This window comes from Rhopalosiphum maidis, chromosome 4 (genome assembly GCF_003676215.2).
Source record: "Rhopalosiphum maidis isolate BTI-1 chromosome 4, ASM367621v3, whole genome shotgun sequence".
In the NCBI taxonomy this organism is placed as follows: domain Eukaryota; kingdom Metazoa; phylum Arthropoda; class Insecta; order Hemiptera; family Aphididae; genus Rhopalosiphum; species Rhopalosiphum maidis.
This window is the reverse complement of record NC_040880.1, coordinates 48,388,347-48,409,452: the sequence shown is the minus strand read 5'-3', so window position 1 is coordinate 48,409,452 and position 21,106 is coordinate 48,388,347. Positions and strand designations below refer to the sequence as shown.

Sequence of the window (21,106 nt, the reverse complement as noted above, 5' to 3'; positions counted from 1 at the left end):
GATTGATATGAATACATCATTGTCCGATACTAGGGACAAAAATGAATCATGATATTCTGATACTGATGTAACTAGTTTAGGTAATTTGATATCTGGACCTATGCAGTCATAATTTAAGGTATGAAAAAAATAAGAATAATTTATTAATTGCATATAGCACAGGTACGAGGTACCTAACCTACCTGTTACATTTACATATTTACAGTAAATACAATTATACACCTAATACAGTATTAGTGATATATACATATACATAAAATATTTACAAATATAATGTATAGATAATATTATTTATTTATTTCACGTTTGACTACAGTCTACAATACTAAATTGTATTAAAATAAAAATATCCTAAAAATGTAATGCTTTGTATTTCTTTAATGATAAGTGATAACCATAAATACAGCCTTACTAATTTTGATTTGTCATAGAAATCCTTAAATGTTTTTAGTTCAATACTTAATATTTTGTTCCATGTTTTCCCACAAAGTTTTTAAGCATTTTTATAAATTTCACTTTTATTTTTTTTAATTGGTAATTGATTAAATTTACTCGAAAATTGGATTTACCCTTTCTTTGATGTACGACTGGTAAAACAATATAATCCAGTATTATTTAACTAGATGAATTTTTATAACAAATTAATAGTATATAAATAATATTGCATTTTATTGTGTTAAGGTATGTTTAATATGAATGAAAACCAATTTATTGGTTCTACTGATATGTCGGTATAATATTTGAAAATAAAAAAATTGTTAACTCGGATGGATTCTTACGCAGATGAGATATATATGTTTTTACAGATAATAAATGTTATCGAATGTCATTTATCTGGAATCCAAATACGTTTAATACAATAATAATTTGCTTAAATAAACATTTATTAGCGGCATTTGTTGGTGAAATATTATTTTACAATTTTCAAAAAAAATTAACAGATAATTACTAAAACAAATAATAGTAATAAATAATAACAACATTTTGAATAAAGTTTTTTTTTTTTTGGGGGGGGGGGGTGAGCTAAGACCGTGGCCGCTATAAGAAAAAAATGACTTTATTAACGATTTATATACGTTTATTGAATCGGCAACACACCTATAATAATCTATAATTTTTCGGAATTCAAAACCTACTCATTCACCTAGATAACGATTAAAATGTAGTTTTAAAAAAATGGTTTTTCGAGACCTATTATAGTAGTAAATAAAGTAGAAAATCATAATTATTATTGTTTTAAAATAAAGAGCGACTGTCCTCGTACTAGCCTATTTGTAATTGTCTTACAAATACCTTTTACTTTTAAAAATACATAAAATTAGTTTTTTTAAAACTGCCAAAAGGTAGCCGTGGATAGATCTCCACAGAACCATGTTTTATCTAATAATATTTTTTAATACGTATTTATATATAAATTTATAATTTAATAGTAATCCAATTATAATTTAATTTTTGGAAGTGATATTAAGTTTGATTTCTACTAAAAAAATGTTTACCCCCTCCCTAAGAAATCTTAATTATACGCCACTTTGTACAGTAGATGTTGAGTAAGTAGATCACTGTAATTGATGAATCTCAGACGAAAAGTCCATAGACTGCATAGAGTTTGCTTTAAAAAAATTTGGATAAAAAGTTCGGATTCAATTTTTATAGTCAGACAAAAAGCCCGAAAATACAAAATATTTTATTTACCTAATTAATAATTATTTAAAAAATTTAAAAACGCTGTACACATATTACATTATTGTATTTTCGTATAACTAACAACAATACAACGGAAATCCACTATAGTAGTATAGTTAAGTACTTATAGGCTATAATAATGACAAATTTATACTTTTTTATTATAATTATGATATTCTATTTTTTTTTTTTTTAGTTTTAGTTTAAATTGACGTGTTTATAAATAAAATAAAATGCATTGGTTGTTAAAATATATTTAGTTACAAATAAATTTTGATATTGTTGTTCTAATATGTTGTAATGAATTATATAATTATAAATGAAAATAAAAAAATAGAAATAAATATAATAATATAATGTGTATGATTTATATCTACATTTTTAAATTTTTAAATTTTTAATATAAAATATAAATATTAATTATATAAAATATTTTGTATTTTTGGACTGTTTGTACGACACTAAAAATGTGCTCGGATTTTTGTCAGACTATAAAAGTTGAATTCGGACTTTTTGTTCGACTTTTTTTAAAACGGACTTTTAGACCGATTACCGAAATGGATATGTTAAATTTTAATTCAATGACAAAGCATTGATGATTAACGATTCTTAACGGAAACAGTGTACAGCCAATATTATTAAATATATATTTTCATGTCGGTATAAATTTTAAAATTAAAACTCGCCATGCTCCGGTTAGGACTTTCCGGTATGTTTAAACAACACTAGTGTGGTTAGGGTGGTTCAGTGGTTGATATTAATAAGTTTATAAGTTATAACAATCGACATTTCAACAATGTGTTTTGATAGATGTATTCATGTATTGTTTATATAAAAATATATTTTAGTATACTTAATACTACTTAATATAAAAAAGAAAATACCTACTAATAAAAAACTAAAAATATTTAAACAATTCAAAAAAATTACCCTGCCAGATCACAATTAAAAAAAAAAAAACTGAGATATTCGTTATACTCGTATCGGGATAGGCTTACCATAAAAAATTGAACCCGGGTTGGCCTATATAAATTAAAATAAAATACAGACTTATCCGGGCTGGGCTATCAAAAATATTTACATGACGCAAACAGGCTGCAAATTTTCAGTCTGTGTAAACCTATAATACATACCACAGATATCAACACAAATGTGTAAAGGATAAAAATAAAAAAATTACAAATTTCATTATACAAGTTAATTAATTACATTTATTTTGTATAGATAGTTCATTTATCACTAAATAAACAACATTCAAATTAAATTATTAAATAATAACAAAAAGATCACAGTGATAATGTATAGAAAATAAAGTACACTCCTAAACAATTATCAAAAGAGATAAATATTAAAATTACATTTCATGTGTATGAACTATAAACGCTCCAACCATAGTGAGATACAGTACTGTACTGTGTAAAGTATTGCTTTCAGGCCTTTTGATGCTGGTGAAGGACAGTTTTATTACCAACTACATATCGTAGTACATCACAACTACTACTGTTAAATAGTTTATAATTAACATAATATTTATTAACTGCTACAGCCTGATTGGTAGATACATTTATATACTAATAAAAATAATTAGCTAAATAAACCTCATCTCGTACTTAAAAACAATTTTATAAAAATCACTAAAAATTGTCTTCAACAATACCACTTTATACTGCATCAGTTTACCTCATCATGTTACACAATAAATGATGCATACTTATTATAATGGTACTATACTTGTATATTATATAAACACTAGGTATCACTATTTACAATTGGATTCATGTTATACAATATAATTAAAAGTATAGCTAAACGCCTGTTATAACTAAAGTTACATCTATGAACACGACATTTATTGTTTATTATAATTTGTAAGGTAGGTATTGCTATCATATTTATAAAATTAGAAGTCTCAGAAAGTATATCATAATTAAATATAATAGGTATTATGGCAAACTACAGAATGATGACTTCACAAATGGCACATCCTTGCTGGACATGAAGGACAATAATGTCTATTGATGTACATAGTACACAACAAAAAGAATTTAAAATAACGAGCTCTTTTATCATCATGACCACTGTCTAAACATGCCATGATTTCATAAAATTCTGATGACTATATATGATAAATAAGTGATGATCTTCATCCGTTCAAAAAGTAACCATATTTGTTAGCATGTAATTTGTTTACCTAACCTAAACATCAGTTCCTCTATTTGATTTTGATTTTGTGCAACTTCAACTTAAATCCTAGTAACTCAGAAAGCACACCAGACAGAGCAGACAGGATTACTACTTTTATCAGTGTAAACAGATACGGGTTATCAGATAGACCTGCGATTTTGAATGGACTTTCCAATTCCTAAAAACAAACAACAAATATTTTTACACATTATTATTATTATTATTATATCATTATACTTATTAAAGTATCAAATAAAAATATTTATTTGAATGGAAACTATAGGAAACTATGCTTGTATTTATTATCAATGAATAATATTATTTTATTATTTTATCAAAAAACAGTGATAAAAGTATTTTTACTATTATAATAAATTAATAATTATTAATTATTTTTAAGCCTAAAACAAATTTAAGTTATTTTAACAGTGAATTTAACTATTTTAAAATTGATTAGAAAATTAACTAAAACAAAATTACTTAAGACATAATTCTTTAACTAGTTAATGCTCGACTTCGATGAATTTACAATTTTATGACTGTGAAATTGTATTTCTTTAAAATTCACTCATCATAGTGACATAATTCACTCATCAAAATTCAAAGGGTTAAAATTTTAAAATTGTGCATAATGTTTTATATTTGTTTTAATCTATCAGCCAAGGAACATTATTGAAAACATATAAATTATTAATTAACATAGATATTCATTATTCATTAAATATAATATAAATAATTTTAATTATAGTGGTTTCACATATAACCAGAGATTAATTAGGTAATTAAAATTTATTATGAATACGAAAAATTTAAAAATAATTTTTATATAATGATAAAATTGTACTTTATCAAGCTATTTTAATAAATTTTTAAATATATTTTAAACCTAAAAATATTAGCTATAAAGTAGCTATTAGTGCTCAAAAAATACTAATAGGATGCATAAAATATACCTTTAGTAAATCTGCAGCTAATTTTAAAACACTGTTTGCAACCATCAAATCATCTTTTTTATTAGGTTTTTGTTCTATCTGCATGTATAAATTAATCTAAAACAAAAGTAAATCATGAATGTACCTATTTAGATATTAAATTATAAAAATGCTAGATTTTTAACAGGTTGTATTACAGTATATTCTTATAAAGTAAAGAAAATTAAAACATTCATAATATTATGAATGTAAATAAACTGGAATATTAATAATATTAATTTATTTAAGAATGTATTCAAAATTCAACATTTATGTCATTAAAACATTTTAATATTTACTTGTTCTGTAATAAGTGTCGATAAATTTCTATATTTCCTATTAATTTTTGTTCCTAAAGTCAAAAATCGCAAAAGGTAAATTCCTAGCACCATACACCAAGCTGAAGACTCCAGGTGAAATTCTGAATTTAAAGAAAATGTATCCTATAAAAATATAATAATGTGATAATTATTTTTTAAATTTGTAAGACAGTTCTAATTTATTTACTTACCTTAAGTAACTCTACGCTTAAAATTGCTAAAAACAATGATGATATATAGAACGAAGATGACACGATCACATCTACTGATCTTTGAGGTCCACGTTTCTATAAAAACAAGTTATAAAATATTAAGAAGAAAGTTATTAATATAAATTTAACTTTAAGTCAATTTATTACACGCTATTACAATAAGTATTAATACTATAAATTAACCTACTTTTAAATAAGAGCGTATGGAAAGCCAAGTTTTGATATTCCGTACTTTATTAAGTCTAAAATGAGGCAATTTAGATTTCCTAGCTCTTCTAAAAGATGTGAGGTGCGAAAAGAACTTTGCATACAAAAATCTCTGTTTATATGTGCGCTCTGCTACGGTTAATAGGAAGAAGAACATTAAGGATAAACAAAATCGTTCTATCAAAGTTGTAATCACGATATATCTTTCCCTACAAATAGAATTAAATTAATTAATAAAATAAAAATATAAGAATTATTATTTACATAATTTAATATTTTTAAATACTCACCAGCCAATGGGTGAAAAAGCAGCATTAACAATAGTAAAAAATGCAGATAAATATTGCTTGTACACATACTCCGGAGGTTCATTGACAGTGATAGCTAAGGTTGGTAAAGGTTTGTCCTCTGTCAAGCTATTAAGTAATCTATAAGCTGATGGCATGAGGGCAATTATCACAGACAAGAAAACACCTAAGAAATATTATAAAAATATTTAATAATGTAAATACAGATTTAACGTAACACAATTTACCTAAGTAGAAGTAATCCATCTGTTCAGGAATCTCTTCTACTCTAGCAATGATTGCAGAACTTATATCTAATACAGATAAATCAGCTTTTTTTACTTCTTTCTTTTCCCACATTGTACAACTCACTAAAATCAAAACATTTATTAATATTATAAAATCATTGCTAAAACTATAAATTAATATTATTATAGATTAAATTTATCATATTGGTTAATTCAACCAGCATTAACTTTAAATAATAAAAAAAATGAAAAAAAAATTAGCTATTAATAATTATAGTTAATATTGAATAATTTGTTAATAAACAATAAAAAAATCAATGAATTACAAACTTTACTTTACCTCTATCTGATGCCGCACAACTTGGACTTAATATCACAGTTGGTGTCTACAAGAAAGAAATAGATTAAAATGTTAAAATATTTTGATTTTCTATCTTTTTATATAAGCATTATCAATAATTAACATACAGTTTCAAATTCCCATAAAAATGGATGGTCTTGATTATCACTTAATAAGTTAGTTTGTTCAGCATCCATATCCGATGTAGAAGAACCTTCTTCAGTATTTGTAGTAAGACCAATCCATTCACCAGCACTAGTCGTTCCTTCAGTCAACATGGATAGTGGACAAGCACTACCTCCATTAGATGATAATACATCCCCTTCTTCATCTGTTTGTCGACTAGAAGAACTATCAACATTATCATCTTCATCATCATCAGAATTCGTCTTTTGAAGGACTTGTAAACGATGGTTACGGCGTACAAGTAAACGCTAAAATAATTATATTGTTAGTATTTACTTAATTATCTATACTACATAATATGTAAATAAATTTAATATTTTTTTTTAAAAAAATTAGTAAATTACTTTTGGACATGTAGAACTGTCATTTTCAGTTTCTTGTTCACTATCTTCAGATTCAGAATTAACTGCATATTGAAAACATGAGGATGCCTGGAAAGCTGAAAAAGGAAATAATTATTGTATTCATTAATAAAATGGCAATTAAGATGATAGTTTTTAAATTTTTTTATACCAGAAAGTCTACGATCTAAATCAGCAATGGAAGCTTTTGAGGTTAATGGGGTTTTTTTGAATCTTAAACACCTTTTCTGACTGGAAACATTTTTACTAACTGGATCATTAGTATTTTTTGCTAACAATGTAACATCACATTCAACTTTTTCCACTAATTGATCATGTTTAGGTGTACTACTTGATTGTTCAGCACTAGTAGATTCAGACGTTTGAGATGTAATAGTGGAACCAGTTAAAATATCTTCTTCGGGATTATCACTAGATCCATTGCCATTTAAACTTTCAAAACCATCATCGTCGTGTGTTGAACTAGATGTATTAGGTCTGACATCCATACGATCCCTACAAAAATTACACAAAATCAATAAATTTTACCATATTTATACAGATTTAGAAAGAAAAAAAAGAAACTCTTCTTACACTCCTCCCAATTGCTTTTTCTCATCGAGATTAACTAAACGTAAATCGGAACCAAAACTTTCGGGAACTAGTGAGACATTAACATCAGATAAAGATTCTAGAACCCAATGACGTGTTTTTACAGGTGATGTATCCCATACAACATTATGGGGTTTAGAAACATCTCCACTAAAACATAATTTTAATTAATTTTAAATATGCAATTAGTCAAAAATAGTTCAAAATAGTAAAACATAATGATTTAACAAAAATATAGATATTACTGAAAAGATAGTTTATTTACTATAACAACAACTCACATTCTATTTCTCCGCTTTACATATTTAGTATCAGTACCAACTAAAGATTGAATACTTTCTACATTCATTTCAGTCGAATCTATAATTATATAATTTAATATAAATTTAAAAAAAAAATTAATATATTGATTGTATATATCAAGTTTACCTATAAAATATTATAAATAATAATATGAATTTACTTTTAATTTTACTTGAGGTAGAATGACCCCTTTTAGCATGCCTTGGACTATGAGATCTAGGTGTTTTCAGGAAGTTCTTTTTTGAAATTGTAGTGGTAGACACAATTTGCGAATGAACAATGCTCAAAACAAGCATCATTATAAATGGACTCAGTACTTCACCAAGTGTTACAGTCTGGAAAAAAAGTATTGTCTTTATGAATAACTATAAAATAAATAAAATAATGGAACCTAAATTATAAATGTTGGTACATATTTTATACACAATTTTTTCAATTGAAGATGATACGTATTATTGTATAATTTATAAAACAATAAACAACAGTAAACATAGAATAGATAATTAATAACAACTACCTTGAATTAGCAGCTTTAAGATTTCTTGCAATGATTATTAATTACAAATTATTTCAAATTGTTTAAAAAAAATTCAGATGTAATATATTTATCATTCTTGATAAAATATTAATCTGGATTTCTCATTTGTAAGTCTAAAAAAGCACAACAAATCTTCTTTTTTAATTTTGATTTATTTAATGAAACAATTTTTAATATAGAAATATAAAAATGTAATATTAATAAATAATAATTAATACATGTATACATTTTTTGGCAATTTTGTGAAAATTGTAGGCTTTTTTTGATTTTTAATAAATTAATATTTGAATATTTTTCAATTTTAAGTTCTATATTGTTTGTGATCCATTAATTATTACATGTTATTTGATAAAAAAAACTTTAATAATTTGCTTTGGACATTTAAATCTATTAGACTTTTAGGAGCATGCAACAATAAGCACATGGATAAACCATTGTTTTTAAATAGGTATCATAATTCCATTTACACACATATATCTAATACCGTTAATTTAAATTATGTTTGTTATAGACTATAATTTGTAATCTATGTAGATACTTCGTACAATATTTATAAATAACATTAAGGTCTAAGGAGTATAGAAAAATAAATATTAATACTAGTCATATATTTTATAATCAATATTATACACTATCATACATTAAAATGAAATATGAAAAAAATACAACTTCCATATCCAAAATATATCAAATTAAATTCATATAGCGAGATTTTTCTTGTACTAAAGATCAATAAATGCTTAAATTCAAGATTGTTCATCACCTCTTCCAATGAAAATTATTGCAAGATCACTTAACCTTTCTTGGTTTGTAGAAAACCTAAATACTTTTTGTATTTTAAAAAAACTTCATATCCCTAATGTGGCCGATACAAAGACATTGTTAAAATTATACGAAGTGCCACTAACTACTTTATACGTTCGGTATAAAATCATCATTAATCATAGTTTACAAATTACAATAAACTTTAACACTTAAAGCTTAACTTTAAGCTTGGCCTCCACTCCCCTCCAATTAAAAAACCAAAAATTTAAATTATTAGAAATGTTATCCTGTGTATTACTTTCTTTAGATTATTCTAGCTCCTTTGAAAATTCAACGAAATTTTTGTTATAGAACTCATTATCTACTTTACTAACATCGCCATTTTTTGAAAGTAATAATTACATTTTTTAATAGTATCATTATTCGTCATATTTATTTAATTACTTAAGGCATACAAAAACTTGAAAATATCAAAATGGTTATGATTTATTAGTTGATAATTGTTCTTCAAGAGAATAAATTATTATGTTTATATGTGAAAGTATAATCAACTTTATACATTTAGTTTTTAAATCAATTATCAATAGGTCTATCAAGTGGTTCAAATAAAAATATACAGTTTTCTTTTCTATGTAAAATGTTTTGCGCTAGGCGGCTGACTCTATTTTGTTATTTGGCATAAGGTCGGCGCTATGCCGGTATCCTTTTTACGAAATAAATAACAATTCATTGTGTAATAAACTAATAACAACTAATTGTGCCGAGTGCCTGTATCGATAACAACATTTTTTTTTATTAGTGGACAAGGTAAAAACTAATAATCTTAACATATTTTAGATAAATAAAAAAAAAATAATACATAAATGTCACATTAATTGATCAAATTATAATATATAATTAAATTTTAAATTTTAGACCAGCAACAGATAAAATCGTAGAAAAAACGTATTTTAGTTAATATAAATGTATAATGACGTTGATAATAATAAGAAATAATATTGATTTATACCATAATAATTCAATAATTGTAAGAATATGATAAGAATGTTTTAATTTTTGCTACAATATACAATAAATGTATTTTTTTTATTATTTATATTATATTATTATACTACAGTCGTTGTAATTTGAACTTCTTAGTACGGATAAGCAAGGTTTCTAAAATTAGTGCAATATATCATTTTGAGGATGATAAATAATTAGGTGTTGAGGATGATAAATAATAAGGTGTTGAGTATAGAATGCATTGAGGGCGTGCTAAAAGATTAACGACATTTTATGGTTGTAAATTTAAAAAAACCTATAATAATTATTAAAAAATTAGTTTAAAATGTTTAAATATTACAAAATGAACAGATGAAATATAGTAATTTGGTACTACAATTGCCAATTAGCCAAGATGAAGTGATGGTAGAACGTTAGGTATTGGCATATTGCTAAGAAAGCGAGATGGGAGAATTCGATTAGGTTATGGAGAGAGTTATAGCTAATAGTTTGTGAAGTGTGCAGGGCATTGATTAAAGATTGTGCAAAATTAGTTGTTAGAACTTAAAGTATTAACCCGTAAGTGAGACCAACATTTTGATTTAAAAGTTTAATTTTAGAGAGACTATTTATTGTTGGCATAGTAAGTAAACACGTTTAAAACATCAAAAAATACACATTGAGTTTTATTAATGGATTAATTTATTCTCTAATGATAATATTAATGTTTTAAAAGAAAAAATGTATTTTATAATAATTAAAATATTTACTTATTGTTCTATGTACAAATAGTAAATATTCTGATTCTTTTTATTATAAAAAATATAACAGATTATTGTTACATAGAAATTCAAATTGTAAAATAAATATGTAAATTTACATTTTTATTTATGAACTCGTGATATCATAATATAATCCGTACCATATTTACTAAATTCAACATGACGTCATAATAATATAATGTATAATGCAACTTTATTAATGCGTAGGTACAAACTTTGTTCGCAAGTACTTTATCATATTTTATTAGTTAAAACGTATCAGCCCTTTAGGTAAACGACAAACGATATCATAAATGTATTATTTTTTTTATAGTTATGATAATTAATCTTCAACTATGTGACCTTTATATCTGACGCATAAAAGTCTAGGAAATAAATTATTATATAGACGATCTTGTAGATTAAATTCGTTTTAATATTAGTTATATTTATATCGTATACATGGCTATACACTAAAAACCTTGTAGTTTACGCGGAGATAATGCACTATAATTTATTATTATACAGACAATTGCTTTCGAGTGACTGACCGGAATAATAACGGAACGGACCGTCGGCTTTGTGTCGGTTCACTCTATACCTACTTAAAATATTATGGTATCGATAGCAGGATCCAAACATCGTGTAGGAGTAAGTAGTAATACTATTCAGGACGTCCAAATGTATTTTATTTTATATTAGACACATTATAGTATAATTTAAATAATATTACATATATTTCCTATGAGCGGGAGGGAGGGGGTTCAAACGCCCCATTGCTTTTATTTTTTTTTTGCATCTAGGTCAATTAACAGCTATATTGATTTAAACAAATTAAAAGAAGTTTACTTCTGCATGACTCCATAAGTATTATAATATTGATCGAAAAAATGTAATTAATAAACACTTTTCATATACCTACTAAAAAAAATAATGTAAATATAATACTTTTTTTATTACACTATAATTTTTTTTTTCATAACCCCCTCCGTGAAGAACTCCTATGCTCGGGCCTGCATATATTACAAATCACAATGGTTCAAGACTGGACGGCCGCCGGCCGGGTGTCCCGGTCCATTCTTGGATTAGAACGCGAAACTCGATGGTCACAACCGAGTTTTTAGTCGAACACAACGACTAATACAATAAATGTACTAGGCAAATAATAATGTGACTACAATGCAGTAACATTCTGTTCTACGTGATGTTTTATACATAATTTATAATATTGTTACGTACCGACGATGTGTCTTCTTCTTCGGGGGAAACAAACGTGACGTAACTGAACAACAAAATGTTTGCCAGTTCCAAGACGTAAAGACATAAAAGCGACAGAAACAATCGCCACGACGTCTGGTGTATGTACCAGCGGTAATAGCATGGTAAAAATAATAGCCGGACGATCGCCAAACGGGCTACAGTGAAAAATCCGTGTTTCGGTTTCGTCTTGGTAAACGCCGATCCTGTAAACAAAGTGTAATCATTTCGATATAAATTAATATCCCGAAAATATTATAATGTATATTTTAGAATAGTAATTAATATTATAATTAAACGAGTACAATAATGTACTCAACTACACGCCAGTTACCCGAGTTTTGGCCGTATTGATTTTGTCGAAAAGGTCAATGGGTAAAAAAATCAATAGACCTTAACCTCAGACCACACAGAACCCCGTTGTGTATTGTAAAGCAAGGCCAGGGTCGTATAGATGGACATTTTTTTTTATCTTAATAGTATCATAATTATTAATTACATAATATTATTGTACATTTATGTTGTACTTACTACAATTGATTGATTCAATACTACTACTAACCTCTCACTAAATCTACATCAATAAGATCAGTCTTCAATTTAGCATTTTTCTTTGGAACATGCGTAAATCCACTCAAAATACGTTGCTCAATCGTTTTTTCCCACTGTTGTTTATCATAAGTGCCAATTTTTTTTTGATACCTATTGCAAAAAATGTCAATATTATATATTATTATTTTATGTGCACCGTGATGTTTATAATGTCTCTAACATAGCACGTTTATTTTATATTTAACTAATAAATATATAATGATCAATATCATAATAATATCTACTCACCACGTGACTATTTTTTGTACATTACATCCCATTTCCTAAACTGATACACTAGCTTAATTTGATCTAAAACAAAATATAATATTTTTTAAGTTTACGATAAGTATTATTATATAGTTTTAATATAAATTGAATAGTATTGGATTTCATATTTCTACCCCATACCCATAGCCATTAAAGGTATTCATGTGTTATACAAAAAAAATCATTCTAGAAATTACTTATTTTACAGCTTGATAAAATTAATACCTAATTAGTCACATTATTTAATCGTTTATTAGCTGATTACGATAAATAGTTTAAGAGGTTTTATATTATTTTGTAAATATAAAACGTATTAGGTACATAGGTTTTACCGAGAGCGATTACATTACCACTTATCGAATTATGAATTGCTGTCTGACGTCTACAGATTGACGTATAATAATTTTAAACGAAGCTTAATAAATTAATTATTAGGTAACACAATAATGAATAAATTAATAGCCTATGTACTTTTTATACTCGTAGTATAAAGTATACATTTTAATGGATACATTTGTAACTAAAACGTATTTTTACTTCCCGAGAAAAATGCTTTAATTAAACCTTTTTTATTATTATTGATTTAATAAAGAAAATATAAAATAATTCGTTTTTCATACTTATGTGTTGTTAGTCTTTGTTGTAATAACAATATTATCATTTATACACAGCATGAAATCATACAAAAATTACAAAAGCAATACCTACCGTTTCTTTGTGGGTCTGAATGTTTTACAATTAACACCAGTTAATAGTAACTATAATTACTATAATACTATAATAGGATAATAATTATATGACTATTATTCCTTACATAGTAAAATCGATCAACACAAAAACCAAACTAATCAAAGGAATAAATATAAGCACTACGTGTGTGTTTAAACACAATGTTTTGCGTGATCAGATACATTTTACAAATACAATTTCATCTTTGTAAAAACTGTCAATGTTTACATTTTTAGACATAACCCACACATTTCATATTATTATACTTGAATAATATAATATTATAAGCTTTAAATATTGCTTCGTAAGCATTGTCATCAATCACTGAGTAAATATTAACAAAAATAAATACCTACCTATCAAATATATGTTTCGTTCGGTATTGTTCAATAAATTGACATATAATAATAATATTAAATATTACAATAAATATTGTAAAACGATTACGAATACATATTTTAAGTTCAATTTTTGTATATTATTGAGGGTATTTGAAGTCTACGGTATCTACACAATGCAGATAACCGTTATGAAGAAAAGTTAAATTAAACAAACATCGACGGTCAACAATACTCAACATTAATATTATGACTACTAGTTAAAAATTAAAATAATATTATTTAACAAAGTGAACACCAATTCGCAATCTATATATTCATAAAATATTATAATTACATAATATATTATGTTGTTTAAATTATATTGTTTTACATGAGTTCATGACGATATAACACGTTTAATATTGAACCATAGTAAAATATTTTACAGTTTTAAATAAAACCAGTAAAAAATTATTAATTTAGGAAGGTACTAAATGGGTATCGTAAATGCAGGTGCACTGACATTGTGTTATACAACATAATGATTCAATCTTATAGCATTTAAACAAAAAATTTTTAAATGGTTTTATAAATTATACATGAAATAAAATACTGCAATGAGGCATATAAAAAATACTCGTAAATCATTATAATAAATTTACGGGAAAACTTGATGAAGAATGATAAAAATAGTTAATTCAAAGAACTGTAATATGCAGGGTCATTATAAAATGTACCTAAACAAACAACTATCTATAAATAATATAATAATTTGAGATGTCCCTTATCTAAATGTAGCAATGTCAGCAAATACATAATTCCTATGAATTACTGTCAATTAATACTCAAGCTAAGAACATTGAACGAAGCATACCGAATACAAAAAAAAAATTGATCACAATGAGAACTATTATTATAAGTTATAAATAAAAAGTTATAACAACTTTTATCTAATTATAAAAATGAATAGTCGTAGTATAATATCAATTACTATCATCCACTAGCCAAGATATAGTCGGGACTCGAGACGTTTTATTATTTTTATGATTAAATTACAATTTAGAGTAGAAAATGGAAATTAACAACAATGTTTCAATTTCTAAATCTATCAAATTTTAAATTGGCGTAAAAGACACAATAAACTATATCATTGATTATAAATAGTATTTATAATCAATGATTATACCTACACATTATAATATTGTATTGAGTTCAGTGAAATACAATATTTTGATTCTTAATCTAATAGGTATTACTTGGGGTATTACTAATAATTTACATTTCATATTTTATTGTTAATTGATTTTAATAAAAATACCTACATGACTTAATTTAAGAAACAAATATAAAAGTATTTTTAAACCATTAATAATAATATACTAAATACCAATGTCACTTATAAAAATCATATTAGGATAATAGCTGGTTTTTAAAATCTAACAGAGTTAAAACAGGTTAACTTACTGTTTTTATAACCGATGAATTGTTTGGTGTAAAATGTAAATACACTGTAAAAACAATACATATTATATTATGAATATATCATGATGTATACAACTTTGTTATAACCCTCTAATTTTTTCACATATTATATACTTACATGAAAAAATGTATCTCTTAACAATAAAAACATTTACTAAATAATCTTTTGTCCAATAAAACTTAAAAACCCAATATTTACACCAAACTAGTTATAATTTTATAAAATTCTCTTTAGAACTTAACCAGTGTAGTGTCAAACTATGGGTGTCAACAAAACGATTTAACCCATAAAAAATTCAAATTGTTCAATCTAAAATTTGATCATATAACACTCTTTTTACTATGTTACAATCCAAACTCAGTTATCTGAAAATCACATTTTATACATAGAAGAAAGAGATAGTACGTATATCGTCAATAACATTTCACCCCCAAATAATTCCACCCTTTAATTTAAAAAAAAAAACTAGCTGTAAGTGAAATAATACACTAATATAGTAATATGTACCATTCCGAAAAACCCAATCACGTCCTCACCATCTTAATCCGTGATTATAAACATAACATAATATATATATATATATATATATATTCGTTAAAAGTGTTAATGAGCGACTTATTTCCCATGTAACCAATACAATCATTATTTCTGTCATTATCGACTACGAATATTATACTTTTTAAATTATATGTATTGTGTATAATTTATATTTTATAAATAGGTAAAATAAAAACAATCAAATTTACGTTAAATTTAACTGCAATTATAGGAAGATATTTTGAAGATAAGATTATTTTATGGATACTCCACTGCGAACATTTTTTGATAAGGGTAGCAACTTGTAAGTGTACATTATCTAATGTTTATTGTTTATTATAATTTAATAATATTCATTTTAATAATTGATGTAGGTAATCGTCTTAGAAAATTAAAAAGTTCAGCACTAATTATTTTATCCAACTTAATTAAAATACGCCAAAAAAACCAACAGCTCTTCTTGAATTTTGGATCCAAAGCTAAGAAAATTACAATCGGTTTAATAGATAATACAGTTATTTTATTTAGGCACTAACAATATAAATTTCTTTAATTTACAAACACCGGCAGTTATAACTATTTCCCATATTATGTAATGAATGATTAATTATGTTGAGCCATTAATAACTCAGAATATGATGATAAATTATATAATTCTTTCAAAATAATAATATGTACATTGACTCACCATCAGCTGAAGACAAAAAACAATACCTATGGTTTATTTTATACAGTTATTGAGTTATGTATTAATAGTGTTTTCTACTTTCAAACTAGCTACCTACACAATAATACAGCTAAAATAAACAAATATTTCGACGGAAAGTGACTTTTGTAAAGCTAAAGTATGTTATCCCAATAAGCTGTAGAATGTAATGATGTAAATTTCTATTTTTATTATGAGATGAGAAAATTTCAAAACAGTCTTAATTTAGATTATGGCAAAGATTAAGCTAGTAGTGATCTTATTTTTAAACTGTGTCTTAACACTATAGTCACTACCTGAAACACAACTATAAGAATTTAGTTATTTTTTAACTAAATTAAACCTGTAACCACACTGAGCATATTCCAATTGCCAAAAAATGCAATAGATAAAAAAAATTAACTGCCAGACTTAGATGTTATTTACAAAACTTTGAATTTTTATAACTGTTTGCACAATAGTACAATACACTATAGTGACACTTTCCCCTTTCTGGCTTTCCCTACATATTTTTACACTTGTTTTTCTTTTTCTGTCAAACTAATATAGCTATAAATATCTGAATAATATAAAAATCTTTTAATTGTATTAATATATTTTTCATAAAATAATGTAATATGCAGTATACATATTTTGAATTTATAAAATAAGTGACAACAGACAGCTGTAGCCAGAATTATTATAACATAATAAAACATATAATAATGTAATACTACATGTAGTATATAGTAACTACTTCAATTTAGTAGCCTAGCTGTTATCTAAAATATTTTATCTTTTGAATAATATTTAAAATAATTTCACTCACTGATGAATAAAATTAGTTGTATGTAATTTCTTTCATATAAATATATCTTAATATTACTGTAATATATATTTATTATATTATGTATTAATAAATATCTAATATTTTAATATTTGTTTATTGTATGGTAAAACGTTCTGTAATTTCTTGACACAGATTTCAGTGAATTAAATTAATAATAGAATAAACTATTCAGCAAAATGAAACCAGAAAAGAAGTTTCTTTAGATACCATATAAATATCAATGGAATACCTTTTAAAATATTTGCTTTTCAGATTAACTGTTAAATATCTTGTTAAATATATATACATATATATAAATATACAGGTAAGTATAATTCAATAGACACATTTATAATTTATAAGGTTTAATTGTTTTAAAATCTCATGCAATCATAAATGATATACCAAAACAAATAGTGCCTATTTACTATTATATAGTGGAACTGTGGAACAATGTAAATGTGTACTTAATACAATTAACAAATATAAATCCGAGGAAAAATAAGTCTATTGTGTTGCTATACTTCATGAAAGTGCTAATAACTAATATAGAGTTATTAATAGAAGTGTATGATATTCAAAAGTTATCACTTAATATAATACATTATACAAGAAAAAAGTAATGAATACATATTATAATTCAATAATTACATAAAAGATAATACCAACCTCTAAATAAGTAAACGTCACAAACAATTAAAATAATTAGGTAGTGTAAATACCTTAACCTAGTATATATATTTAGTACCGTACAGATGAACTATTATGTAGTGTTTACAATATTTAAAAAACTTAATAACTAGATATTTATTTTCTATAAGATTCTTACCTGTTGACTGTTACAGATGATTATTTTTAAATTATCTAGTAAAATTTAAGCAATAAATTTTAAAGATGTATTTAATTAAATTATTATTATACTCATTGTATATCATATCTACATTATCTTTAGGACTATAATACACAGGTAATAAATTTCAGTAATTTGGAAACAGTATAGTACCATATATTTAGTTATAATGTTATTTTAATTTTTTGAATTTAAATAATTCATGGTAAAATAGAATAGTAGGTCAGTATTTTTAATTCAATTTAATTTTCAATAACTATTAATTTAAATAATAAAACATTTTTGGTAGTGTGTTGTATTTTTATAACCAACTTTATTTTCAAAAAAATATGTACACATTTATTAAATATATAAACATAGTATCATGAAATATAATGAATACATTATAATAAATAAATATTGTCGTGTAAATAGGTTCACATAAATCAGAAAGCCATTGTTTGTTACGTCTTTTAAAAATATATTTTATATCTATTAAAATAAAAAAGAATTCTTATTTAATTTAACAACATTTAATACAGGCAATTTTATAAAATAAATCTTATTAGGGATTGCTTCATCATTCAATGTAATCCTGTGGTGTCAAACCAAGGGCATTCCAACTTGTACAGTTGTACCTCTTATATGGTGTACACCTATTACTTAAAAAAAACACCAAGTTTATCACAGAAAAATGATAAATAATAAGTTTTAATATAATATGTAGGAGACTACATTTTTTGCAATTTTCAAAAGCTTTGATATATTTACCTATTCCATAACCCAATATTAATATATTAATAATACTTATTAGGTATACTTTTAAGAAGTAAATAAGCTTAATTAGGTAAGTAAGAATAAAAACAATTAGGTAAATCATTACCTATCTATATAAAAAACAATTTGGTAAAAAGATTTAAATAATACATATTCATGCTACAAGTTTTTATAATTCAATTTAATTTCTTTAAAGTGTAGCATTTTTGGCTCCATAGTATCTATTTAAGTATTTGTACCAATCATGCAGTTATAATAAAATGGTTTAAAGTGCTTAAACATAAATCTTCTTTGTCTTATATTATAAAAGTATTAAACTTACAATATTAATCCAATATCCATATAAAAATTATTAAAAAAAAAATACTAACCAATTAAATTTTGAAAAAATAATTTTTAATTTGCATCATTATTCAATAATAATCAACATTAACATCAAATCCATTTTTTTTAATCATTATACTTCCAAAAAATAGGATACTGAGGTATATACAATAAGTATAATAAAATAATAACCTATTAATTAAAATAATAATAGTATTGAAGTAGGTAACATAACAGCTTCTCTCCATACCAATTAATTTGATGAATAAAAATAATCCATAGGTAGGAGTGTTATAAATTACCTGGAGCAATATCTCTCAAGGACATGGTAAATATAAAGTAGTGATTGTATAAAAATATATTATATGTGTACATACCAACAAATGTACTAAAACAATATTCACATGTTTATGTAATTTTCAAAATTAACCAATAAAAAGCTTGATTTCTTAACTGTCAAATTGAAAAATATATACAAAAATCATAAATAGGTATCGCTGATTATATTTTAAGCCTAGTTAAAAAATCAGCTAAAAATATTTCAATAGATGTACTAAGGTACTAACATTTTCATTAACCACTAAATTGTATCAATATATACATTTAAATTCAATACTTAATATCTTGTGGACTAGGTAGATGAATATTATTAAATATGGATTATCACTTAACAAAATGTTTTTGAATAAATGTAGTTACGAGCATATTATATTTATTGATAGATCATAATTTTTACAATTGATATTATTAGGCGCACTTCAAATCTATTATTTGAAGTTAAATTAAGACCACAATAGGTACCTACATAATAATTTATGTTAATCGTTATTGGAACAATATTGAATTAATTAATGTGTTGACCAAAGCAATCCTATGCTGTTGTACGGAAAAAAAAAAATTATAAAAAATATCGTTAGACAGTTAGGTAGGTATGTGCATGTAAACACAAGTGTGTTTTCCAACGATTATATTTTTTCATGTACGTACATGCAGGAAATTAATGATATTAATACATTCCAATGCCACCGTTTATCTATGTCTATAGTAGGCGACCAACTAAAGCCAATAGGTACTTGTCCGATTGCACTTTAATGACATGGCGTCTGAATCAATTCATAATCATTATTATACAGCGCTGTGGCAACGGAAAATGAGAAAATGCGTATCGAACGGGTAGGAAGGTACTTACCGACCGAACTGGGACGAGCAACGGTGAATCGTCGAAGATAGATCTGGGTAGTATTTGACGAAAACTAATGAGTTGGTAACTCTTTCGGCGAAATGAGAAAATAATTGCAATCGTAGAAACGTTTGATTCCAGAACACGTCCGTCCGTTGTATGTATACACAATATATTATTATTATTACAGTATTAACATCTAATATATACACGAGTGAAACGGACACGACGGGAATAGAACGGACACAGGACAGCTACGAGCAGACGTTCGACTGACCGTGTACTGGTTAGTGACTGTCGAGAGTCGACTGATATACATAATGTACATATTAATGTATAAGTGTGTTTAGCAG

General features: G+C 25.1%; 1 protein-coding gene across 1 annotated transcript; it reads right to left on the bottom strand.

The window, feature by feature from the left end:
* Window positions 1–2,877: 2,877 nt before the first annotated feature.
* Window positions 2,878–21,069, bottom strand: LOC113556211 (putative homeodomain transcription factor). Its single transcript, XM_026961025.1, has 18 exons — window positions 20,763–21,069; window positions 13,040–13,102; window positions 12,762–12,901; window positions 12,182–12,405; window positions 8,055–8,229; window positions 7,873–7,951; window positions 7,574–7,741; window positions 7,152–7,495; window positions 6,983–7,077; window positions 6,581–6,886; window positions 6,453–6,498; window positions 6,113–6,235; window positions 5,868–6,051; window positions 5,558–5,786; window positions 5,350–5,445; window positions 5,138–5,281; window positions 4,821–4,916; window positions 2,878–4,045 (listed from the first exon to the last, which is right to left on the bottom strand). Exons 2-18 carry the CDS (start codon window positions 13,069–13,071, stop codon window positions 3,896–3,898), a joined length of 2,631 nt encoding a protein of 876 aa, XP_026816826.1. The 5' UTR covers window positions 13,072–13,102; window positions 20,763–21,069; the 3' UTR covers window positions 2,878–3,895.
* Window positions 21,070–21,106: the final 37 nt, after the last annotated feature.